We start from the raw sequence: 25,701 nt of genomic DNA on the forward strand, positions 1-25,701 counted from the left end.
TTCTCTCCCAACTACTTATCCTTGCTCCACTCCCACTACAAACCAGCCTACACACTTCGCTCTTCTAATACCATTGTGCCTCACTCTCATCTCTCCTTTGCTTACACTCTCCCTGCTGCCTGGAATTCCCTCCCCCTTCATTTCCTTCAGACCACCACTCTCCCCATCTTCAAAGCCCCGCTAAAAATCCCATCTCCTACAGGAAACCTTCCTTGACAAATCTCTCATCTCCTGATCCCATTTTCCCTCTCTAAAGCATCACCTTTGCACTTGAGTCCCTACCCCCTATGCACTTTGATACCCACCCTCCTCTCAGCCCCGTAGCACTTAGGTACCTATCCTTTCACTCTGTCATTTCCCAATACCTGTAATTTATTGGCAAATCTGTCTCTCCCTCTAGACTTAAGCTCTTTGAAGTCTACTTTAGTGGATTGTCCTCTCCCGAACACTTAGTACACTGCTCTGCACACACAGCCCAATAAATACCATTGAGTGGCTGTCATGACACTCATGAACTCTGCCCTTGGGTCTGAACAATACTATTACTCTTCCCTCACTGATTCCCTCTAACTCTCGCCTAAAGTCCCCAGTTCCCCCATCTTCTCCCTCTCTGACTTCTGACTTCATGAAGCAGCGTGGCTCAGTGGAAAGAACAAGGGCTTGGGAGTCAGAGGTCATGGGTTCAAGTCCCGGCTCCGCCACTTGTCAGCTGTGTGACTTTGGGCAAGTCACAACTTCTCTGTGCCTCAGTTACCTCATCTGTAAAATGGGGATTGACTGTGAGCCCCCGTGGGGCAACCTGATCACCTTGTAACCTCCCCAGTGCTTAGAACAGTGCTTTGCACATAGTAAGCGCTTAATAAATGCCATCATTATTATTATGTGTATATATTTATAATTCTGTTTATCTATTTCGATGGTACTGACACCGTCTACTTGTTTTGTTTTGTTGTCTGTCTCCCCCTTCTAGACTGTGAGCCCATTGTTGGGTAGGGACTGTACCTGTTGCTGGATTGTACTTTCCAAGTGCTTAGTACAGTGCTCTGCACCCAGGAAGCGCTCAATAAATACGACTGAATGAATGAATGAATGTGGCTAGCTGGCAAAGATGCCCACTCTGGGGGCAGACTCACTGCCGTGATGGCAACACCGTTAATTTTCCCTCACAGCTTCCTCGGCGGGGAGTAGCTCACCTGGCCCCACCCCTCTGAGCAAGAAACGGGGCCAATGGAGGAGTCAAGATGGGCCTCGGCTCGGGGAACGGTGGGGTCCCCAGTCTTCACTGGATGGCCAGGCAAGCTAAGGATGCTCTCGCTTGCTCCTCTTTGCCCCCGGCACCTGTGTAAGCAACGGTGATGACGAGGCCTGTCGGCCAAGCCGAGCCGGGATGGAAACACTCAACCTTCCACCCACGGCCTCTGGGCACCACACGCAGAGGTGATGATGGCAATGAGCTGCAGGCCAGGGATGGGGCAAGAACAGACTCGCGTATGAGTGACAGCAGTGAACTGCACTCCAGACAGGAGACCTTCAGGGCAGGGATCGTGTTTACCTACTAAACTGTACTCTCCCAAGCACTTAGTACAGGGCTCTGTGCCCAATAATTGAAGGCACATCTCCTCCAAGAGGCCTTCCCTGACTAAGCCCTCCTTTCCTCTTCTCCCACGCCCTTCTGTGTCACTCTGATTTGCTCCTTTTATTCATCCCCCCCACCCACCACCACCTCCAGCCCCACAGCACTTATGTACACATCTATAATGCCCCTCTAGACTGTAAAATCACGGTGGGCAGGGAAAGTGTCAGTTATACTGTCCTCTCCCAAGCACTTAGCATTCATTCAATCGTATTTATTGAATGCTTACTGTGTGCAGAGCACCGTACTAGGCGCTTAGCACATAATCTGCACACGGTAAGCACTCCAAAATACGACTGACTGACAATAAGCACTCATTAAATACCACTGATTGATGGATTGGGGCAAGAAGAACCCCCACACAGATTGGAGGAAAGGATTCATCGCCTATTCATTCACTCAATCATATTTATTGAGCGCTTTCTGTGTGCACAACACTGTACTAAGCTCACAAGCCACGTTCAGAGCGGCGACAATAGCAGCTCAGGAGCTCCAGAGCACTTATGAAGATATCCTTCTACTCTACAATTTCCCCTAATCTGTGGTTTCTTTTAAGGTCTGTCTTTCCCTGTAGATTGGAAGCTCCTTGTGGGCAGGGTCTGTGTCTACCAACTGTCATATTGTACTCTCCCACGCGCTAGCACGTGGTAAGTGCTCACTAAATACCACTGATTCATTGACAGGAGGAGCAAGAGAAGGAGGGGTCAGTGAGATGTGACAACAGCAGGCACAGTGTTCTGCCGCTCTGGCACCTACTCTCTCCCCTTCCCAAATGAACTGGCAATGACTGGGAATTCATATTCATTCTCTCTCTTTCTCGCTCTCATTTTTTCCTCCTCTCCCAACTGCCCCCCTGACACCTTCTGCTAGCTCTCTGCACACCAGCTTCTCAAAGGTTTCATTTCATACGGCTCTTCCACATGAAAAGGTTGCAGACCCCTCTCGGTAATATTTCAGAGACCTGCCTCTCCTCTCCGGTTCAAGCTTTCATCACCTCCTAGCCAACTTACTCTAACAGCTTCCTTAATGGTCTCACAACCTCAAACCTCTCTCCTCATCAGCCTATCCTACACAAACACTTTTTGGAACATGTCACTCCCCACCTCAAAAACCTCCCTTGGCTACCCATTTCTTTTCACATAAAACAAAAACTCTAAACCACTGGTTTCAAGGCTCTCCCTCAATGGTCTTCCACTTACTTCTTCCTTCTCTTCTCCCACTCTGTTCCTCCCCAACTAACCTTCTAAATATATCTTGCTTGTGATGCTTCCTTCTGACCCATCGCTCACAACTTTCCTCTTGCAGAGAAGCACCATGGCCTAGCGGAAAGAGCACGGGCCTGGGAGTCAGAGGACCTGGGTTCTAATCCCTGCTCTACCAACTGTTTACTGTGTGACCTTGGGCCAGTCAATTCACTTCTGTTCTCCCTCCTACAGAGACTGTGACCCACATCCGCCAAGCTAGCTCTCTTCCTCCCTTCAAAGCCCTACTGAGAGCTCACCTCCTCCAGGAGGCCTTCCCAGACTGAGCCCCCTTTTTCCTCTCCTCCTCCCCAACCCCCCGTCCTACCTTCTTCCCCTCCCCCCAGCACCTGTATATGTTTGTACAGTTTTATTACTCTATTTATTTTACTTGTACATATTTACTATTCTATTTATTTTGTTAATGATGTGCATCTAGCTTTACTTCTATTTATTCTGATGACTTGACACCTGTCCACGTGTTTTGTTTTGTTGTCTGTCTCCCCCTTCTAGACTGTGAGCCCGTTGCTGCGTGGGGACCGTCTCTATATGTTGCCAACTTGTACTTCCCAAGCGCTTAGTACAGTGCTCTGCACCCAGTAAGTGCTCAATAAATACAATTGAATGAAACGAATGAATGTGGGAAAGGACGTTCAACATAATTCACTTGTATCTACCCCAGCGCTTAGACCAATGTTTGACACATAGTAAGCACTTAACAAATACCATTTAAAAAAACTGACTTGCACTTAAAATCTGCCCATACCAAATTCCTCCCCACCTTCAACACCCCACTAGTAAAGCACTTCAGGCCATCCCAAAAGCCTCCTTAGCATTCAGCATATATCTGCTTGTTTACCTATTCCTTTATTTATTTTTAATTGCTTACTTTTGGTTTTTACCATTGTATCTCTGCTTCCTCTTTTACCTACTCTATATTTGGCCATTTTATCCCGCTCCGCCATTTATCAGCTGTGTGTCTTTGGGCAAGTCACTTGACTTCTCTGTGCCTCAGTTCCCTCATCTGGAAAATGGGGATTAAGATTGTGAGCCCCACGTGGGACAACCTGATCACCTTGTATCCCCCCAGCGCTTAGAACAGTGCTTTGCACATAGTAAGCACTTAATAAATACCATCATCATTATTATTATTAAGTATGTTGATTGGTTATCAGGATTCCTGTCTAACTAATCAGCATCTTGCCACTCCCCCAAGGCTCTGACTATTCCTGACACAGCTGCCACTTATAGGGCTTTTCGACTAGTCTCTGCCAATATTTTGACCACAGAGCCTATTACTGCTGCTACAGTCTCCATTCTTCCCTCCCTCAACCACCCCACCCTGCTTTTCTTTTTTTTTGGTATTTGTTAAGCACTTACTCTGTGCCAGGCACTGTACTAAGCGCCAGGGTAGACAGAAGCTCATCAGGGTGGTCTCAGCCCCTGTCCCACGTGGGGCTCAAAGGCTTAACCTCCATTTGACAGGTGAGGCAATGGAGGCACAGAGAAGTTAAGTGACTTGCCTAAGGTCACGCAGAAGACAACTGGTGGAGCCGGGATTAGAATCCAGGTTCTGCTGACTTCAGGGCCCGTGCTCTATTCACTAGGGCATGCTGCTTCTACTGCTACCTCTCCCATAGCTATCCTTTCCCCAACCCCCCCTAAGTTGAATGACCCCCTTCTCTCCCACTTCTGTCAGCCACCACAGAAAGCAGTGACATTTTCCCTTCATGGGATGTGTGACGGTGATTTCCCTTCATACATACAGCCTACTTGCAGGTAGTGTATGTTCACATAATTCTTTGAAGCCCCAAAAGAACCTCAAAGGTTTCTCAGAAGCTCAATGCTATAATCACAACCTCTAAGCCTCTCGTCACAAGAATCCAGGAACCCAGGAGGTATTTTGTTCCACTCTCTCTAGGTATTCTACAGTAGAGGAACAAGGTACGAATGAGTCACAGTGTTTCATTTCACAAAGAGTTGTCCATAGCAAAAGCATTAAATTCAAACAATAAGTGCTCGCTACGACTGCCAAAAGATTTGATCGGGGCTAACAGACAAGTGCTACCAAGAACACAGCCCTTTACAAACCTTTATTGCTGAATTCAGATTTGATTTCAATTTGCCTAGGCCTTGAAAAATTTTGCTCTGACTGCCAAAACTGAATGAGATGAGAGATAAAGGGGCAAAGAGCCCAACATTTTTCTAAGACCTTTGAAGATACCCTTCAACCCTGACCAAAAAGCCTCTTAGTAAAATGGAAAGGAGGATGAGGAATTTCCCCCAGTGGAGATTTCTATGAATACTACAGTGAACCACCCAAGCTGCAATTCTACCTGGAGGCAGGAAAACTGACAGCAAGCCTTCTAGAGTCCCTCCCTTTAGGAATCAATGATTCAATATTCTGGGTTTTTTTGGTAATGATGACACTGTAGGATGAGATTTTGAATTTAAAAGAAGTTTTAGAAATGCATACGCTGCATTCCAAATTATTCATTAGACTTCATACCAAAATAATCAACTAAAAAAAAGAAAACCAACTTCTAGAGACGAATTGGTGCTCTTTTGAACAGCGATTACCTTTGACATCTGGCTGAAGTCTGCAAAGCCCTCACTGCTACTGAAAGCACCACTTCCAAAAGGGTCTAAAGTTCCAAAGGGATCTGTAATTAGTACCAAATAAAGTCAACACTTTTCATGAGTCATACAAAATTTCCTTTTAGGAGAAAGGAAAAATTGCAGGCTTTCAGCATAAAAAGACATGCAGTAAGTTAATAAGACTGGAAAATAATAGCCCAGCCATTTTCTCTTGCAATCCGTCAAAGTATCAAAAATGATTACTTTTCTAAAACCCATTATAAATCCCACTCTGCTCTCATTGTGCCATTTATTATTGCTATATGGTCCCTGGACAAGTTGCTAGGCTTAAGGGTATGAATCTTTTGGGTTAAAAACATATAAAAGTTGGGGTAATCATTACATTTTTTAAAAGAAAAATGTGAGTACAATTGGGATTAAATTTCAAGGATTTACAAACATTTGGGAGTTTTATTTTTAAATATGATAACATCTGCATGACACATGCTTCTTGGGTAGTAATAACAATACTTCTTTCTGGCATTAGCAAATAGCTAGATGAACACGTGATATCAGAACCAGGCAACTTTGCTTCATTTAGGCTACTGTGCTCCAGGATCGGTTCAAAATTTAGTAAAATCCAAACTGTAGTTTAGAGTTGAGCGTTTTATATTGGAACGAGAAGCAAACTGACCAGTCACCCAAGGGAACTCCCAATTCCTTATAAAATGGGAAGAAAAACCTGCCAGCTAAAAATACAGCTGATGCATTCTAATATGATCAAAGCTTCCGGGTATCATATTGAAAGGTCCACGTTGATTCTGACCATGGAGATATTGAAAATTCAGCACACAAATGCACTAATTTGACAAGCCAATCTTGGTAGAATTCGGGTGGATTTGGACACTGAATTAACTCCACTCTGGTTCTGTAGAAGTTAATTCAAACTGAACAAATTTTAATTCTGTAGGTTTTTTGTGGGGGGCGGGGGGTTAAGGGGATAGTTAATTTAAAATTTGAAAAACAGATTCAGGAGTTAGAAACTGGGTTAAACCGGGCAAAACCCTAAAAAATACATACCCAATCTATACCTTGACTAGAGTCTATGAAACATTACAAAATATTCATTACCACTTTATTAGCATTTCAAACCAGCCATAATTCTTGGTGATCAAAAGGAATGACAAGTGTGTTTCCTGCAAAAACCACAACTGACTATCCTGAAAGAATCAAATAATCTTGAAAGGGAAGGGATGAGGTGGAGTAGATAGTCTTGGGGAGATGTCATCCATACACCTTAAGTTGAAATCCCCTCTGTCGGGGTGCCGTGTCTGTGGGTGGCGAAGGTTGTTTTGAGTATTTGGGAGGGCGGGAATGGTCCCCAATCAAAACATCAGAACTGGAGGACACTGAAGAGTCCCCAGGTTAAGGCAGAGATTCCAAGTCAAGGCTATGTATTTCTAGAGTTAAAAGGGATTTCCAAAAACTCCCTTGAGATTTCTTATTTCCCGATATCCAGATTAGGTTCTGTAGCCTTGGAACCTTCCATTGGTGGTATGAAGAATCCACCTCAATAAAGCTTTGAACTCTTCACGGGAAAGACACCATATCAATCCAAAGCGCTACAGCTATTATGCCTTTCGTAATTAACACGACTTTCCCAAAACTGCCAAGATGTCTTCGGCTGCCTCCGACTCATTGATGAGGACGATCGGCCAGATGACATTAATTCACCGTCACTATTAAAGACGCGTTCAGAAACCGGCCTCAGATCTGCCATTCACTCGTTACGCTGCTCTCTGGGATTCAGGAAAAACACTTCACAGCTTCTAATCTAGTCTACTGATCAAAAGGAATAAAAAGGAACTGCGCAAAGTGGGCATCGGCGATCCCTGGCATACAATCAGAGGGGGCCATGACTGACTGGCAGGTAGCAGCAGATGGGATGTCAATCCCTGTGCCAAAGATGGCCACGTGCCACCGCCCATCCCTTTGGGGATTCAGGTCCTCATTCCTGAGACCCATGGTGTGGCAGTCCTCAATCCCTCTCCACTGTCTGCGGTCCGCATCCATGGCATAGGCCCGGTGTGTATGTGGGGCGGGGGGGAGGTGAGGGCGGGGAAATCGAGGACTGCAGTGTGAGTCTTGGAAGCAAAGACTCGTCCTATGCGTGAGGTGGCAGCAGCGGTGGCATCATCATGCCCCAGGCTCCGGGAGGGAGCTGCAACCATGATGCAGCCACCCTTCCTGCTGCCACCACTTCCAGCTCCGGATCTCCTCCCTGGAGACCCGTGCCAGAGTCCTGGGTGAAAGTGCTCCTTTCACCCGGGACTGCCGAGTGGGTCTCAGGAATGGTGACCCAAACTCAGCAGTGGCAACAGTGGCTGCAACTCTCTGAGAAAACGGCACATGGCTCCTTCTGCAAAATGGCCCAGGAGCCATTTTTCTTTGCCAAGGTCTGTGGAAAATAAAAAGCCAAAGTATAACAGCATGCATTGACTAGCATTAAAAGGGAGGATAACTTTTCCTCCTACCTGATCCTTTTGAAGAGATACTTGAAGATGAAAAGGGGTCACTGGTTTCAAAGGGGTCAGGCTAAATAAGAGAGAAGGAAGGATGAAAAGCAATCAAAGGAACCCATTTCCAGCCCTTTTATGGCACAAGGCTGGGAACTTTTTGATTATTAGCCTCAAAATGAGGAAAACTTCTTGCTCCAGAATATGTCATTCATGGCTTGCAAGAGCTATGTTATTCTGAGTTTTCTTGTCAAAGAAAATAACCTCAGATTCTAAATAAAGATACCACAAAATGATGAAAAGCTGGTACAAACCTCCGATCCAGATAAATTGCACATGAAATTGTTTCATTCACAGAAAGAAATAAAAGAACCAATAGACTAGGCATGCAGATAACTGCCTGTGTGTCTGAGGTGAATAGCCTGGGTCCCTTCTCGTTGATCCATGGGCTCAGGCCACGGGGACTCATAAGAGGGACCAAAGAAACGTGGTAGCACGTAAACTGTACCGATCACAGAACCTCACAAATGGTAACTGCAGTGAAGTTATTTTTCTTCTACATTATGGGGAGAGCATATCCGGTGACTTGCGGTAATCTCAACGACATCCTCTTCGACATTGGAGAATGAAATTTACTCCTTGGAACATTTACTTTTGTTTACTTGAAAATAATACAGGATTAATTAAAAAAAAAAAACGAAAAAAGTTCTGCAACGAATATCATCACAACAATCAATTTTTAAAACTCACTTACCTTTAGAGCCAGGGAAGGGGTTTTGGTGAATGGATCTGAGGTAAACGGATCACTCTTTACTTGCTTCTTAAAAAAATCATCAGTAGCAGGGCTCCGAAATGGGTCAGTTTCTTTGAAAGGGTCCCCTCCAAAAGGATCTGAAATTCAATTATGGAAAATGAGTGAAAGAGGACACTGAGCGAGTCAAGCGTCAATAAATCTCTGGTACATTCTACGCCGACATTCAAAACAAAATAGTAAGTGTAAAGTTCCACTGAAAAGGAGCCCTTCATAAGTTTTACGTGGTTATTTGTGAGCGAAGCAAAGGCGAAAAAAGAAATTGGCATGAAGAAGAACAAGGAAAGGGATGCCCTTCCATTTGCATAACTAGCCTCCCCAGTATTCACTATTGATGTTATTTTTGTGATTAGTGGTGGTGGTTTAAACCTCTATGGAGCTCCCACAGTGTAAAAGATGCTTGGCTTACATTTTTAAAGGGTGGCACTTGGTGACGTTTGCCAGGTTCTTTTGGCCAAGTACTTACTACCACCTGGCTAGCAGGAGCCTCCTTTGCAGTATTGCTCCTCGCCTGGCTGTGAAATGGACAAGAAGGGGCTTAAAACTGCAAAAAGGAGAGGAGACGACTTCATTTTCAGCTTCTTTTAGAAACCAAATACATTTTCTCAGGGTAGTGGGAAAATCTTCATAGATGAAACAAAGATATTTGCTAGATTTCCTCAATTTAAACGAAGATCCAGAAACACTCCATACAGTGTACTGACCCTGGAACGCTGCATGAAAATGTAGAGTAAAACACCTTTACCTGCAGTAGTAGTAGTTGCGTGTTGTTCGGCAAATGGGTCGTTCTGGAATGGGTCACCTACGTTCAAAATGAAAAAAAAAAGGGAAAAAATCTTTTCACATTTAGGTAATGAGAAAATGACATTTTCTGTGAAGATATTATTAATATGCTCCAACTTAATTTGCAAATCAGCTTTTGCTTACTTCCTTTGAACGGATCGGCTCCTTTAAATGGGTCTGACTTAAAAGGATCTTCAGACTGGAATGGGTCTGTCTGCAACTCTTGTGTATTGTTGCTGAACAACAAAGCCTTATTCTTGAATGGATCATCCTAGAATTATATAAAGAAACACTATAAGGATTTTCAAACTTTAAATGACAAACCAACCAGAACACAGACTTTCCGAAGTATTTTCACATTACCTTCTAATACTTTGACCATTAAATGATCTTTATAGGAAACCAAGGAGCCAGAAACCACAACAATGTTTTATTTAGGGGGGGGCCTATCAACTTTTATAAGTGGTGGAAAACACAGTTAATAATGTGCCTATTTACGATGCAAGAGGAGGTTGCCTATTGAAATTACAAAGTAGAAAATGTGCATTTTTTGCTAGATCTTAGAGCAGCGTGCACTAAATTGAATGATTGTCTTGGCAAAACCCAGTTTTCAATGCACATTCAAATCGGGAGGAGAAAAAAATCTACTATTTCAAGTGTTCACTGCTCTAGGCAATGGCTAGGGTTTAGAAATGAGACACATCCTTAATTAATGTTAAACACACTCATTGTGAAAACATTACGTCAGACAGATTGGACTTCAGTCATGCTGACTGCAGCAGAAGGTTCACTGTGGGCATGCCAATTCCGAGCCATTATTAAACAGACCCAAATCTGGGATCATTTGTATGTACAAAGCTAGGATCTATACGTTCACGTAGAAGGTAAGGCCTCAGAGATGCAAACATTTGTCCGGTGATAGACATGACTAGAAATGATCTGAAATTCATTTGGTTTAGCAATGGGGTTTTTATCAGTCCTTGAATATATAAAGTTATGTTACTATTTCAAGTACCGTCATCACAATGAAAACACCTGAGTGTTCTTCGGCCCTGGTTTCACGGGGGTTAGCCCGGAGCTATGCCTTCTGTTGAGTACAGAACGTGTTTTCCTTACCTGAGAAAGATTATCAGGAGTCCCCCAACCAAATGGCTTCCCCAAGGAAGGGAGCAGAGTCGGATTCTTAGGCAATTAGGTACAGACGTCCAAGAACCTGGATGCTGCATGTAGTGTAAGAAGCCCATAGAGATGAACGGTACCAGTGACCATAAAATGCAAGTGATATTCCAGCATCCAAAGAAGTTCTTGGTCACGGACCAAATAACTGATGAAAAAGTTCTACTCCATAGGAATGACCGGGCCAGGGAGGGGAACGAAAAGGAATCTTTCCCATTGGGCCATATTGAGAAGGGATTTAATTCTGTTGCAAAAGAAAGACGAAGGGCTGGGAATGGAGATGGAGGAGAAGAATTAAGAGTGAATTGGGAATGAGAGCATTTTCTCAAGGTGAAAGTTTCCATTTTTAATTTGAATTTGGCATTTAGATTGTGCTTTTATACTTTTGGACGAGTATGAGTGCTAATTAGTGTCAGCTAGATACCAGACAGGGCACCAATGGCAGATATGGGACTATAAATCTGAATTCCTAATTTTCAGTTTGCATTAACACTGGGAGCCTAATGGGACTTGGACAGCACCTTTCAGGAAGATAACTCTTCCTGATTCACTATTCTTGGACTGCTTTATCATGAGAGTTCTTGGGAAGAAACTGCTGTGCGTAGTACTGTGGTGGGGCGAGCTCATGATTCAGATTCCTTAAATGAGATTTAAATGAGAAAACCCAATTTTTTAATTTGCTGAGGAGGGTGGGTCCTACAACCCTAACACTTTCAGAATCTACCTTCTTGAGCCAAACTAAATGTATAGGCCGAAAACCAATTGCATGCTACTTTATTTTGCAAACGAATTCCAAGAAGACAGATGTCAAGTTTTGTTAATCACCAGAGTTGGGCACCGGCTCTCAAAGAAGTTACCAGCTAATTTTTCCTTTCCATTAGAGAGTATTTAGATGTCTGTCCAAGCCTTAAACATGACAAGCAGGTAATTATTTCCAGGTTGGGAGAACTTTTCAGTGAGTGATAAGACAGAAAGGCTTTAATTTGCATAATTGATTATCTTCTCTAATTCTACAAGGTGTATTAAATGTAGTATGATTAGATAAGTGGGGAGGAATTTGGTTGCCAGAGCACTCAAGCTCTTCTCTAGACTGTAAGCTCATTAAGGTCAAGTAACATGTCTACCAACTCTGGTGTATTGTACTCTCCCAAGTGAGTGTACTCTCTGCACACAGTAAGCGCTCATTGAATACAGTTGATTTTTTTTTTTTAGTATAAAGAGTAACACTACAACTGGCATATGTCATCACATATACAAAAAACTGCTCTAATGTGGAAAATTCTAGCATGCTTCTTTAGCTGCTTGTTCTCCTTGGGCTATCTAGAAAGAAGCAGCCTGGCTTAGTGGAAAGAGCCCGGGCTTGGAGTCAGAGGTCGTGGGTTCTAATCCTGGCTCTGCCACTTGTCAGCTGGGTGACTTTGGGCAAGTCACTAAACTTCTCTGTGCCTCAGTTACCTCATCTGTAAAATGGGGATTCAGATTGTGAGCCCCACGTGGGACAACCTGATTACCTTGTACCTAGATACCCCAACGCATAGGACAGTGCTTGGCACATAAGCGCTTAACAAATACCATTGTTATTAAAGCGAAAGATTGCTCTCCTCCAAAATACAGTAGTCTCAGTTATCTTTTCCAAGAGTAAACAGAAATTCCTCTCCAAACCGTGTTTATTAAGGAATAGAAACAAACAAGGAAACTTAACTTTTTTGTACAATACGATAAATATTAGTTTTCTTTTAAACACTAGTTGTGAGTCTTTACATCTTTGACATCAACATTCCCAAGAGTAAATTACTTTGGTGAAAACTTAGCCCAAGCTTTAAGAACGAACAATGAAAACAACAAGAAATGTAAAATCTGTAGAAAAGAGAAGGCCACTTTAGAAGTTATACCGATTGTCATGTCGCCTCCACTTTTTATCCAAGGAAACCCCCCCGTGCAAAATAGTTCTGCAAGGAGAGCCTTTATTTTAAGAATGAATTGACTGTACCGCAAACTAAGATCTAACTAATAAATTCTGAAAGCTTGTATGTGGGGTAAAAATGCCAGAGCCTAAAAATGAAAACAAAATGAATATGAAGTTGGAGAAATTAGCACAACAATTTGTGAGTAAACAAATCCTGAAATTCTGGCTCAGAAAATCTTCTGAAGAATAATGTTAGCATTAGGGTCTTAAAATAAAAGTCAAGGTAGATGGAGTCTCTCTGCAGTTTATGCTCTATAAAGACTTCCCGGAGGAGATGGCAACCTTGGGAACAGTTCTGAAGCAATGAAAAGGTATTTTAAGGGTTCATTAGCTGAATGTTCTGCAAGAAAAGGGATCGCTTTGTGAATGAAATAAACGGGTAACAGCAAAGAGATGGCCCAGGCATCAAGCAATAGCTGCAGAGGTAAATTGGGCTAAGAAGCATTGCACAGGAATTTCAGTGAAGAGTTACGTTGGACCACAAGTCTTTAGGACGGACTAGTTTTGCTATTCAAAAAGGAAAAATGGGAAGAATATGGTGAAAGTAAAGAGATACGTCGGGTGTTTAGAGAGAAAGAATCTGCATTGTTACAAGAAAAGAGAACCAATAAAGCAAATGGAGCTAGGAATAGATGAGTGGGAACTGTAGCCCTAGAAGAAAATAAGTAATGTAGAGTAGGTACAGGGATCATGGCGGTGAGCTTCACTTCAAGACAAATTGCTTTCTCTCAGCTCTGCCCAAAGCGTAAAAGGAAGAAGAGTAGTCTGGAAATTGTATTTCTTCCCCAAACCCGCAATTATAATTGGCATTTCGGAAGTAAATGGAGGAAGCTATCATTTGGTATAAAGAGTGATGCCATTTGGGGTGCTAGGCAGCCCGGGAATCAAAAGCTAAACAAAAGGAATGACCTGCCAATGCAGCTTTAATTCTACCTCTAAATCTAAATCAGGTACTCAATTTTAAAACGTCAAACACATAATTTATCGTCTGGAATTTTTGTTCTTCGGAATGGGAGGTGCCACTGTGCCACACTTAATTCGTTCTGTTCGATATGCAGTCGGGTTTGCACTGGAGAGATTCAAGGATTGATCAATTTGTTCCTCAATCTTCATTCTTGTGTGTTTGGATTGGTTTGGTTTTGGGTTTTTTTTTTTGTGGGGGGAGGCTTTTTTGGTTTGGTTTTTTAAATCTTCAAGATGCTATCCCTGAAGGAAGCAGCTTTTCCAGAATGCAGAGCAGCACTATGGTCTTCAGCAGAAGCAAGGGAGGTATATATTCATCCAACTGGTGTTGGATGCGCTAAACTAGCACCCTAATTGAAGGACCCTGAATCCATGATGGACTTTTCAAATACTTGGCTAGCGAATTAAGACAGACCCCCTTAAAAGCAGTTCCAATAAAAAGAATAAAACCTAATCTACTCAATACTTAACCCCTTGGTGTCTGACAGTGATATTTTCAGCATTCTCAATATCGAGTCGGGAAATGAATACCATGATTTGCAGGGCCTCTGAAAGCCACAGTATCAACAAAAGTACTTTGTTTTACAATTCACATTCAAGAACAATTAACATATCCACTACGCGTTTTTGCCTTTAACACTGCAAAATGTAAATCCGACTATTACTTTTAGTCAACCTTTACCATAGCTCCAAAACTGACTTTTTCTTTCTGTATGACTCCTTCATTTATATCTAAGTTCATCATGTTGTCACTATGAATCCCGTTCAGTACTTCATTATAACGTTCAAGACTTCTATTGACTTCCTGTTGACTTTCTTGAAGGTGAGAAAGCTTACTTCTGGCCTACACACACATGCATGAGAGAGAAAAAATAACCAAAACAGAAAGAGTTAGAAACAGGGTTCTAAAAAACTAGTGAATTTTTTTCCCCCTCTCAACACAGCTGGGAAAAACTAAAATGAGATACTTTAGACACAAATAAATTCTCATTTATCTGCAACCATATCCATAATTTATTATATCCGTAATTTATTCATTAATATTAATGTCTGTCTTCCTGCTGGATTGTAAACTCACTGTGGGCAGGGAAAGTGTCTACAAACTCTGTTATACTGAACTCTCTCAAATGCTTAGTACAGTGCTCTGCACACAGTAAGTGCTCAGTAAATAAGATTGATTGATTGAACTATATTATCCACTTTGTGGATTAACCAGGACAGAATTTTAAGCTCTCATGGACTAAGTTCTCTCATCTTCTCCCTTGCTGTGGCTCCCGCAGTCCACTCCAGACTTCATTACCCAGATAGGTCTTGTTTTTAAGCACTATGTGCCAGGCACTGTACTAAGTGCTGGGGTACATACAAGCAAATCAGGTTGGATATAGTCCCTGTCCCACACAGGGCTCACAGTTTCAAACCCCGTTTTACAGATGAGGTAACAGGTCCAGAGAGGTGAAGTAAAATGCCCAACCAGACAAGTGGTGGAATTCCTTCTGATTCCCAGAGCCCCATGGGGGCTACCTCTCCCTGCCAACTAGCCCTGTTTCATTCCTCCATTACCATGGAGAATTGAGAATCAATGTTTGTATAACTGAGCTTACTACTTTTCTGACAGATCAGATTTATACAAATGGCACCCTCTTTGACTATTCAGGAATATTTGTTTCAGGAATCTCACCGAGACTTTAGCAACTTGAAAGGTTAAGTGAAGAAGGGAAATGTATATCATAAAAATCGTCATGAGCCCAGTTAAGTGCAATATAGGAGGCGACCAGCACGGACCCTGCCAACCACTTGAGAAAAAAAAAAGCTGTGCCTACCAGCATTGTTGTGGTCCTTAAATGGACAAATGCAGAGAGGTTCATTCAGTTGTCAAAGACAATTCGAAAAGAGCTTCATGTACCCTTAAAAGCGCTCAACTGCCAACTTCTCCTGCCCCTGGGGGTTGGGCTTTTCAAGCGTGTAATGTGCTCTTTGGAGGTAGAGTGGAGAGTCACAGAGCCATCTTGCTTCCCCCGCTCCTGGTTGAACTAGGCACCTCCCTCTCCATTTTAGAGGCTACTACCAAGCCACCAGAGGAAAAAATGGTGGGGATGGACCCAAACTGAGAGGAGCCGTATAGCCAGAAAAATGTCACCCCTGCTGCACAAACACATTTCTAAATTTCAAAAGTCCTTTCCAAACAATCACTCATTCGCTTAATGCCTCTGAGAAGCAAAGTAGTTCTCAGGAGCTAATTCTATTTTAACGATGGGGAAACTGAAGCGGAAGAGAGCTAGGAAACTTATCTGAACCCTAAGAAGGGAGTTAGTTGTCAAAGCTGGAACTAGACATGGGGAATTGTTGGTTCCCGTTCCTGAGGTCACACAGGAGGGGCTTAAAAGTGGAGAAACTACAATCAATCAATCAATCAATTGCATTTATTGAGCGCTTACTGTGTGCAGAGCACTGTACTAAGCGTTTGGGAAGTACAAGTTGGCAACATATAGAGACAGTCCCTACCCAACAGTGGGCTCACAGTCTAAAAGGGGGAGACAGAAAACAAAACCAAACATACTAACTACAAATGGTGGGTGAGAATGAAGAAAACAGATTCGTGGGCAAAAACATTTAGGATCTGATTGTCTCAGTCATACCATTGTCACAAGGGTTGACGATTACTTCTACTACCTGATTTATTTTTGGTTTAAGTTACAAGCTGCACACAGACATAACAACACTCCCTTGGTGACCTCATTTGCTCCCACGGCTTCAACTATCATCTCTACACTGATGACACCCAGATCTACATCTCTGCCCCTGCTCTCTCCCCCTCCCTCCAGGCTCGCATCTCCTCCTGCCTTCAGGACATCTCCATCTGGATGTCCGCCCGCCACCTAAAACTCAACATGTCCAAGACTGAACTCCTTGTCTTCCCTCCCAAACCCTGCCCTCTCCCTGACTTTCCCATCACTGTTGACGGCACTACCATCCTTCCCGTCTCACAAGCCCGCAACCTTGGTGTCATCCTCAACTCCGCTCTCTCATTCACCCCTCACATCCAAGCCGTCACCAAAACCTGCTGGTCTCAGCTCTGCAACATTGCCAAGATCCGCCCTTTCCTCTCCATCCAAACCGCTACCCGGCTCGTTCAAGCTCTCATCCTATTCCGTCTGGACTACTGCATCAGCCTCCTCTCTGATCTCCCATCCTCATGTCTCTCCCCACTTCAATCCATACTTCACGCCGCTGCCCGGATTGTCTTTGTCCGGAAACACTCTGGGCATGTTACTCCCCTCCTCAAAAATCTCCAGTGGCTACCAATCAATCTGTGCATCAGGCAGAAACTCCTCACCCTGGGCTTCAAGGCTCTCCATCACCTCGCCCCCTCCTACCTCACCTCCCTTCTCTCCTACCTCACCTCCCTTCTCTCCTACCTCACCTCCCTTCTCTCCTTCTACAGCCCAGCCCGCACCCTCCGCTCCTCTGCCGCTAATCTCCTCACCGTGCCTCGTTCTCGCCTGTCCCGCCGTCGACCCCCGCCCCACGTCATCCTCCTGGCCTGGAATGCCCTCCCTCCCCACATCCGCCAAGCTAGCTCTCTTCCTCCCTTCAAGGCCCTACTGAGAGCTCACCTCCTCCAGGAAGCCTTCCCAGACTGAGCCCCCTCCTTCCTCTCCCCCTCCTCCCCCTCTCCATCCCCACCGTCTTACCTCCTTCCCTTCCCAACAGCACCTGTATATATGTATATATGTTTGTACATATTTATTATTTATTTTTTTATTTTACTTGTACATATCTATTCTATTTATTTTATTTTGTTAATATGTTTTGTTCTCTGTCTCCCCCTTTTAGACTGTGAGCCCACTGTTAGGTAGGGACTGTCTCTATATGTTGCCAACTTGTACTTCCCAAGCGCTTAGTACAGTGCTCTGCACACAGTAAGCACTCAATAAATACGATTGATGATGATGATGAATAAATACGATTGACTGATTGATAACAAAGAATAAATTACTCTAAAATACCTGAATAATTTCTTCTTGGGTCGATTTCAAAGATTTAATTATGGTCTCAAGCTGCACTTTTCCGGCTTGGATACTCTGCTCTAACTGTGTTTCTTCTTGCTGAAGACGGTTCAATTCAATTTTAGCTCTATTAAGATCATCTTCCTGTGATTTTAAATCTGACTCTTGAGACTGAATCCTTGCTTTCAGTGATGATATCTGAAAAACAACAATTCAACAGAGTTCTAAGTTCGGGAAGAGATGCACTTCAAATGAAGAACTGCTAGCACTCGGGTAGAATGACGACAAATTAAGGAATGCTACAATCGATCATGAAAACTTAAGGCCTGGCTCTTACAGAGGCCAGTTCTTTCCCACGCACGTGTCCTTTAGCAGGAATGAATTAGCTACTCGAGAGCAATGGAGAATCCCATCAGCAGGAAATCCGGTGAAGCCTCAGCCACTTGCACTTTTTTGTCCCTGCCGGTCACGTTCCCCAGGGAGCACGGAATGCAATGAGCGAGGAGGTGAGCAGAGACGCAGAATGCCGTCAAGGACCTGTTGAGGTGTTTTCCAGGCAGCAGCCATTTTGCAGGCAGGGCAACTGCAGCAAAGTGCTGATCCCTGGCTAGAGCCCCAGTCGTTCGGCAAGCGGTGGCCTTCGCTCACCCCTGGTAGCCAGCTATGTTGGGGAATTCCTGCTGGGGAGACTGACCTCGTGGAACGCCTTTGGATGGTTCTTCGGTCAGAAAGCCTCGCCTCTGATGACCTAGCCCCTGCGGGCAGAGCCAGGACTAGAAACCAGGCCTTCCCTTTCCCAGAGTAATGCTCTTGCTGTTGGGCCAACAGCAGGGCTTAGCCCAAAATAAAAGTTAAATGGAGACACTGACAACTCACAGGGCTTCAGAGGATAAAAATGGACTTTACAAATTTAGAGAAACATACACTCCAAAGCCCAGCTGCCACATCCCACCTCTGACCTGGAACGCCCTCCCTCCTTAAATCTGACAGACAATTACTCTCCCCACCTTCCAAGCCTCATTGAAAGCACATCTCCTCCAAGAAGCCTTCCCAGACTAGGCCCCCCTTTTTCTCACCTCCCACTCCCTTCTGCTTCGCCAGGACTTGCTCCCTTTGCTCTTCCCCCTCCCAGCCCCACAGCACTTATGTACATATCTGTCACTTCTTTATTTGCATTGATGTCTGTCTCCCCCTCCTCTAGACTGTAAACTTGTTGTGGGCAGGGAATGTATTTGTTTATTGTTGCACTGTACTCTCCCAAGCACTTAGTACAGTGCTCTTACATAGTAAGTGCTCAGTAAATATGAAAGAGAGCGAAAGAGAAAGTGAGAAAGAAAGAAAGAGAGAGAGGAAGGAAGGAAGGAAGGAAGGAAGGAAGGAAGGAAGGAAGGAAGGAAGGAAGGAAGGAAGGAAGGAAGGAAGGAAGGAAGGAAGGAAGGAAGGAAGGAAGGAAGGAAGAAAGAAAGAAAGAAAGAAAGAAAGAAAGAAAGAAAGAAAGAAAGAAAGAAAGAAAGAAAGAAAAAGAAAGGAGAGGGAAAGAAAGAAAGGAAAGAGAAAGAAAGAAGGAAAGAAAGAAAGGAAAGAGAGAGAGAAAGAAGGAAAGAGAGAAAGAAAGAAGGAAAGAGAGAAAGAAAGAAAAAGAAAGAAAGGAAAGAGAGAGAGAAGGAAGGAAGGAAAGAAGGAAGGAAGGAAGGAAGGAAGGAAGGAAGGAAGGAAGGAAGGAAGGAAGGAAGGAAGGAAGGAAAGAAAGAAAGAAAGAAAGAGAAAAAGAGAAAAAGAAAGGAGAGAGAAAGAAGGAAAGAAAGAAAGAAAGGAAAGAGAAAGAAAGGAAAGACAGAGAGAAAGAAGGAAAGAGAGAAAGAAAGAAAAAGAAAGAAAGGCAAGAGAGAGAAGGAAGGAAGGAAGGAAGGAAGGAAGGAAGGAAGGAAGGAAGGAAGGAAGGAAGGAAGGAAGGAAGGAAGGAAGGAAAGAGAGAAAGAAAGAAAGAGAGAAAGAGAGAAAGAAAGAGAGAGAGAAGCAGCGTAGCTTAGCAGATAGTCGCTTAGGGCCTGGGAGTCAGAAGGACCTGAGTTCCAATCCGGACTCTGCCACATGTCTGCTCTGTGACCTTGGACAAATCACAAATCACTTCTCTAAGCCTCAGCTATCTCATCTGTAAAATGGGGATTAAGACTGTGAGACCCTTGTGGGACAGGAACTGTGTCCAACCTGATTAACTTGTATCTACTCCAGTGCTTTAGAACAGTGCTTGCACAGAGTAAACACTTAAGTACCATAATTATTATTAATCACTATCATTGTATAATACTTCTATGACAGGACAAGAACAGGCACAATATTTCAAGGACCCCTCACCATTTGAGTTTCTTCCTGGCATTTCTGTCTTACATCACTCAACATATCTTTGAGTTTGGCCTTTTGTTGATCCATTTCATCTAGGCGATCTTGAGCATCTTGTTTTTGTGTTTCTAATTCTTGTAGATTACTGGTTTCTCTATCTAGATCGTTTTGCAGTTCCTGAAAAAATTGGCAAAAATTTGATTTGCAGTACAAAAATTGACATGATATCAAGTCACTGCTGAGTATTCAATATCACTCACAGCAGTAGCTCTCCACATTTAGGAAGTGAACACAAATTCAAATATACTATGAAGTGCCGTCCCAAGCGCTCTGCACACACTGGGTACTTAATAAATACTCTTCATTGATTAATCATATACAGCACCTAACACAACATCAAATGCATGAAGGCACATCAAAACTCCTGATTCTGAAATAACAGAAGTAAATGGAAATCAAATTTTTCATCACAAAAAATTTGTTTTCCAAGATAAAAAAAAGTAGCTATGGTTTCAAAGAGGAAAGTCTAAACATTAAAAGAGGAAGAGACAGAAGTACGTTTAAATAAAATTAATCATAGTTTATAATCCCTAAAGGCTTAATGGTGAGGTCTGAAATTCTTACCTGAACTTCATTAGTTTTTTGCCTAATTGCGTCCTCCTTTTCTCTGATGTCTTGTTCCAATGAGTATTTTTCTCTGAAAGAAAAAATAAATGTACATATATAAAATACCAGTCCTGATAAAAAATCATTCAACTGGGCATTTCCTGAATATCTGAATGTCATATATTTCTACACACTTAAAGAATAAGCAATATTTCTAAATCAAGTAAAATGTGAATTTGTCGGGAGAAAAAGGTAAAGTCCTGTGTTAACTAAGTACGATGAGTTCGGGAAACCCAGAAGTATCACTAAATTTCTAAAATTGGCATGCTTGTTACCACAGGGTCGCATTACCTCAAGTTAGGGCACTAGGCTGTACTTTCTTTTTTTGGGGGGGAGGAGGGTGGTGGTTCACAATAATAATGATAATAATAAATTATGGTACTTGTTAAGTGCTTACTATGTGCCAAGCACTGCTCTAAGCACTGGAGTAGATACAAGTTAGTCAGTCAGGTTGGACACACTGCCTGTTCCACAAAGAGCTCACACTCCTAATCCCCATTTTACAGATGAGGTAGCTGAGGCCCAGAGAAGTGAAGTGACTTGCCCAAGGTCACACAGCAGACATGTGGCGGAGCCGGGATTAGAACCCAAGATGTTCTGATTTCGAGGCCCGTGCTCTTCCTCACGTAACCCTAGATGAAGGACATTTATGAGAAGCAGCATGGCTCAGTGGAAAGAGCCCGGGCTTTGGAGTCAGAGGCCATGGGTTCAAATCCCGGCTCCGCCAATTGTCAGCTGTGTGACTTTGGGCAAGTCACTTAACTTCTCTGTGCCTCAGTTCCCTCATCTGTAAAATGGGGATTAAGACTGTGATGGCCCCGTGAGACAACCTGATCACCTTGTAACCTCCCCAGCGCTTAGAACTGTGCTTTGCACAGAGCGCTTAATAAACGCCATCATCATCATCATCACCTATGGGTAGCAGTGGTGGTAGAGGCCAGGACGTCTTCTGTCTGGGACAGGAAGGGAGGACGGTGGTGAAGGGAGGGAGAGGGCAAGCATCACCAGTCAGAAGGTCCCCATCTTGATTAAGTGACCGTTCCTGTCAGACCTCATCTCCCTCCTCCGTCTCAAACAATCAATAGTATCGAGTGCTTACGGTGTGCAGAGCACCATACTAAGAGTTTGGGAGAGTGCAATACAACCGAGTTGGGGGACATGGTCCCTGCCCACCAGGAGCTTAGAGTCTACAGGGGGAGACACACAATATAAATAAATTACAGATGTGTACGTAGCTGCTGTAGGGCTGAGGGTGGGGTGACTATCAAGGGCTTAAAGGGGCCAGAGTCAAGTGCCAAGGGTGACACAGAAGGGAGAGGGAGTAGGGAAACTGAGTACTCAGTCAGGCCTCTTGGAGGAGATGGAATTCTAATAAGGCTTTGACGGTGGGGAAAGTGGTGGTCCGCTTAATGTGAAGGGGGAGGGGGATCCAGGCCAGAGGGAGGACGTGGGCAAACGAATGGTGGCAAGATGGTTGAGACTGAGGAGCAAAGTAAGCAGGCTGGGTTATAGTAATAATAATAATAATAATGATAGCATTTATTAAGCGCTTACTGTGTGCAAAACACTGTTCTAAGCGCTGGGGAGGTTACAAGGTGATCAGGTTGTCCCACGGGGGGCTCACAGCCTTCATCCCCATTTTACAGAGGAGGTAACTGAGGCCCAGAGAAGTGAAGTGACTTGCCCGAAGTCACACAGCTGGCAACTGGCAGAGCCGGGATTTGAACCCATGACCTCAAACTCCAAAGCCCGTGCTCTTTCCACTGAGCCACGCTGCTTCTAGGAAATCACTGAGGTAAGATAGAAGGGAGCAAGCCAAATGAATGTTTTAAAGCCAATGGTAAGGAGTTTCTGCTTGACCCAGAGGAGGATGGGCAGTCACTGGAGGTTTTTGAAGAGTGGGGGGACATGGGCTGAACTGTTTTTTTAATAAAAAATGCTCTGGGCTGGAGTGGAGGCAGGGAGGTTAGCAAAGAGGCTGATGAAGTAGTCAAGGGGGGAATATGATAAGTGTTTGGATGCATTTGGATCTGTGACCTTTGGGCATTTGATCTTCACCCCACAGCCCTTATATATATATCTTTACATTATATATTGTAATTTATTTATATTAATATCTGTCTCCCCCTCGACTGTAAGCTCACTGTGGGCAGGGAATATGTTTGCCATCTCTGCTGTACTGCACTCTCCCAAGTGGTTAGTACAGTCCTCTGCACATAGTAAGCGCTCAATAAATACACTGATGATGATGACGCTTGGATCAGGATAGTAGCAGCTTGGAAGTAGAGGAAAGGATGGATTTTCATGATGTTAAGATGGGATAATTGACAGGAGTTGGTGACAGACTGAATATGTGGACAGAATAAGAGAGATTAAGTCGAAGAACATGCCAAGACTGGGGTTTGTGAGACTGTAGTGCTGTGTACAGAGATGGGAAAGGGAAGGGGAGGACAGAGTTTGGGTGGGAAGATGAGGAGTTCTGTTTTGGACAAGTTATGCTTGTGGTGATGGCAGGACATCCAAGAAGAGATGTCCTGAAGACAGGAGGAAATGAGAGACTGCAGAGAAAGAGAGAGGTCAGGGCTGGAGATGCCAATTAGGGAATCATCCCCCTAGAGATGGCAGTTGAAACCTTGGGAGCAAATTCATTCATTCATTCTTTCATTCAATCGTATTTCTTGAGTGCTTACTGTGTGCAAAGCACTGTACGCTTGGAAAGTACAATTCGGCAACAGAGATAATCCCTACCCAACAACAGGCTCACAGTCTAATAATAATAATAATAATGGCATTTGCTAAGTGCTTACTATTGTTCTAAGCACTGGGGGGTGGGGGCGGAGATACAAGGTAATCAGGTTGTCCCACATGGGGCTCACAGTCTTAATCCCCATTTTACAGAAGAGGTAACTGAGGCACAGAGAAGTTAAGTGACTTGCCCAAAGTCACACAGCTGACAAGTGGAGGGGCTGGGATTAGAACCTGTGACCTCTGACACCCAAGCCCGGGCTCTTTCCACTGAGCTTCTCTAGAAGGGGGGAGATAGACAACAAAATAAAACAAAATAACTACACAGGCATCAATAAATATAAATAGGACTTCTGTGAGAGAATGGGTGTAGTTGGAGAATAGAATGGGGCCCAGAACCGCTCTGTGGTGAGGAAGGAGTCCCTTTCTTCCCCTCTATAGTGACACCCTACAGTGGGGCTGAACCCCAGCAAGTAAAGCACTCAGGCCTGCCTCTACACTAAATCACCCAAAACACTTTTCCCCTTTCTAGTCACTCACTTCATGTACAATATTCATCTTTGGATTCACTATCAGCTTAATGACCTCTCCCACCCAAACACCTAATAAAATTCTTATTTCATGGTGCTGCTGCTGCAAAGGGGATTTTAAGGGAGTTGGTGGGGACACAGAGCCTACCCTATTCCCGGTGATTTAAAAGGCACTGTCACCTTTAAGAGCCAGACAGAGCGGCAGCCAGGCATTTTAAAAGGAACACCATCTTCCTAATGCCCCTAGCTATGACTCTGTATTTCATTCATTCAGTCAATCGTATTTATTGAGCGCTTACTGTGTGCACAGCACTGTACTATGTGCTTGGAAAGTACAATTCAGCAATAGAGAGAGACAATCCCTGCCCACACCGGGCTTACAATCTAGAGGGTGGAAGACAGACATCAAAACAAGTAAACAGGCATCAATATAAATGAACAGAATCATAAATATATACATATATACACAAGTGCTGTGGGGGGGAGACCAAAGGGAGTGAGTCAAGGTGACTTTATGTAAGGGAGGACTCAATTTTGGGGGTCTGAGGAGGCCCCTGTAAACCTGGGTAATTCATTCCATCGCATTTATTGAGCACTTACTGTGTGCAGAGCACTGTACTAAGCACTTGGAAAGTACAATTTGGCAACACATACTAATGGTATTTGTTAGGCGCTATGTGCTAAGCACTGGGGAAGATACAGGGTAATCAGTTTGGACATAATTCCTGTCCCACATAGAGCTCACAGTCTTAATCCCCATTTTACAGATGAGGTAACTGGCTTGCCCAAGGTCACACAGCAGACACGTAGTGGAGGCAGGATCAGAACCTAGGTCCTTCTGACTCCCAAGTGCTTAAGCCCTTTGGGCCCCTGCATTTGTCCTGCCCCACTGTCTACCAGGAGTCAACTTTTCTACACCCCCATTAACCCTAAATTAAAGACCTCCTGGATGCAGGCAATCCTACTCCTGTGTCTTCTTGACAAGCAACAAGAGTCACTATTTGTGCTTGAGCAACTTCAAGTTCCTAGAAAATGTACCCCACTATATTTTCATGCACACAGTGTGGAAGTGATTAAAAGGACACTCACATTCATGGACGCAATAATCACGGCCTAACAGCATTTCTAAACGTGAAATACAGAGAGAGACACAGAGAGGGGGGCAGTGGTATCCATGTTGACTGTCTTAAACAAGTCACTAAAAATGAGACCAATTTAGTCGGTGGGGGGCACACACCCAAAAAGACAACACAAAATAGGGGGAAAGTAGCTTTGAATGCATGCTACCACCTGCAGTATTTTCTTCTTGAAAGCAAATATCTTCTGAAGGTCCCACCCAGAGGTTCTCCCTCCAACCTGTCACCTCCTCCCAGTTAAACATTTCTGCATGCCCACCCAGGAAGGGAATAATAATAATAATAATGGCATTTGTTAAGCGCTTACTATGTGACAAGCACTGTTCTCAGCGCTGGGGGAGATACAGGGAAGTCAGCCCAAGTAGCAGAGCCAGGATTAAAATGCAGAATCTCTGAATACCTAGTTCAGGAGTAGGGCTTCTGAAGCCTATTCTCTCCTTTTCTTAGGGTTAGGTTTTTTTAAAAAATGATTTTTGTAGCATTCTTACAGCAAAAATATGTTTTGCAGGCTCCTCCTCCCCCTCCCATCCCCTTACTGTGGGGGTTCCTCAAGGATCGGTTCTTGGTCTCCTTCTGTTCTCGATCTACACTCACTCCCCTGGTGACCTCAT

General features: G+C 43.9%; 1 protein-coding gene across 11 annotated transcripts in view; it reads right to left on the bottom strand.

Annotated features, from left to right (window-relative positions):
- EPS15L1 (epidermal growth factor receptor pathway substrate 15 like 1) overlaps positions 1 to 25,701 on the bottom strand; it is a 153,649-nt gene that overhangs the window by 65,615 nt on the left and 62,333 nt on the right. For 6 of the 11 annotated variants that reach the window (XM_038740023.1, XM_038740018.1, XM_038740015.1 and 3 more), the window contains 9 exons: positions 20,638 to 20,710; positions 20,029 to 20,190; positions 17,674 to 17,871; positions 14,349 to 14,510; positions 9,706 to 9,832; positions 9,524 to 9,580; positions 8,722 to 8,858; positions 7,986 to 8,046; positions 5,455 to 5,537 (listed from right to left, as the gene is read on the bottom strand). In XM_038740023.1, the coding sequence (XP_038595951.1) occupies positions 5,455 to 5,537; positions 7,986 to 8,046; positions 8,722 to 8,858; positions 9,524 to 9,580; positions 9,706 to 9,832; positions 14,349 to 14,510; positions 17,674 to 17,871; positions 20,029 to 20,190; positions 20,638 to 20,710 (1,060 nt within the window). The remainder of the gene's footprint in view (positions 1 to 5,454; positions 5,538 to 7,985; positions 8,047 to 8,721; positions 8,859 to 9,523; positions 9,581 to 9,705; positions 9,833 to 14,348; positions 14,511 to 17,673; positions 17,872 to 20,028; positions 20,191 to 20,637; positions 20,711 to 25,701) is intronic. The other 5 variants (XM_038740024.1, XM_038740025.1, XM_038740016.1 and 2 more) reach the window with 4 other exon arrangements.

The sequence above is a fragment of the Tachyglossus aculeatus genome, chromosome X1, assembly GCF_015852505.1.
Source record: "Tachyglossus aculeatus isolate mTacAcu1 chromosome X1, mTacAcu1.pri, whole genome shotgun sequence".
NCBI classification, from domain to species: Eukaryota; Metazoa; Chordata; class Mammalia; order Monotremata; family Tachyglossidae; genus Tachyglossus; species Tachyglossus aculeatus.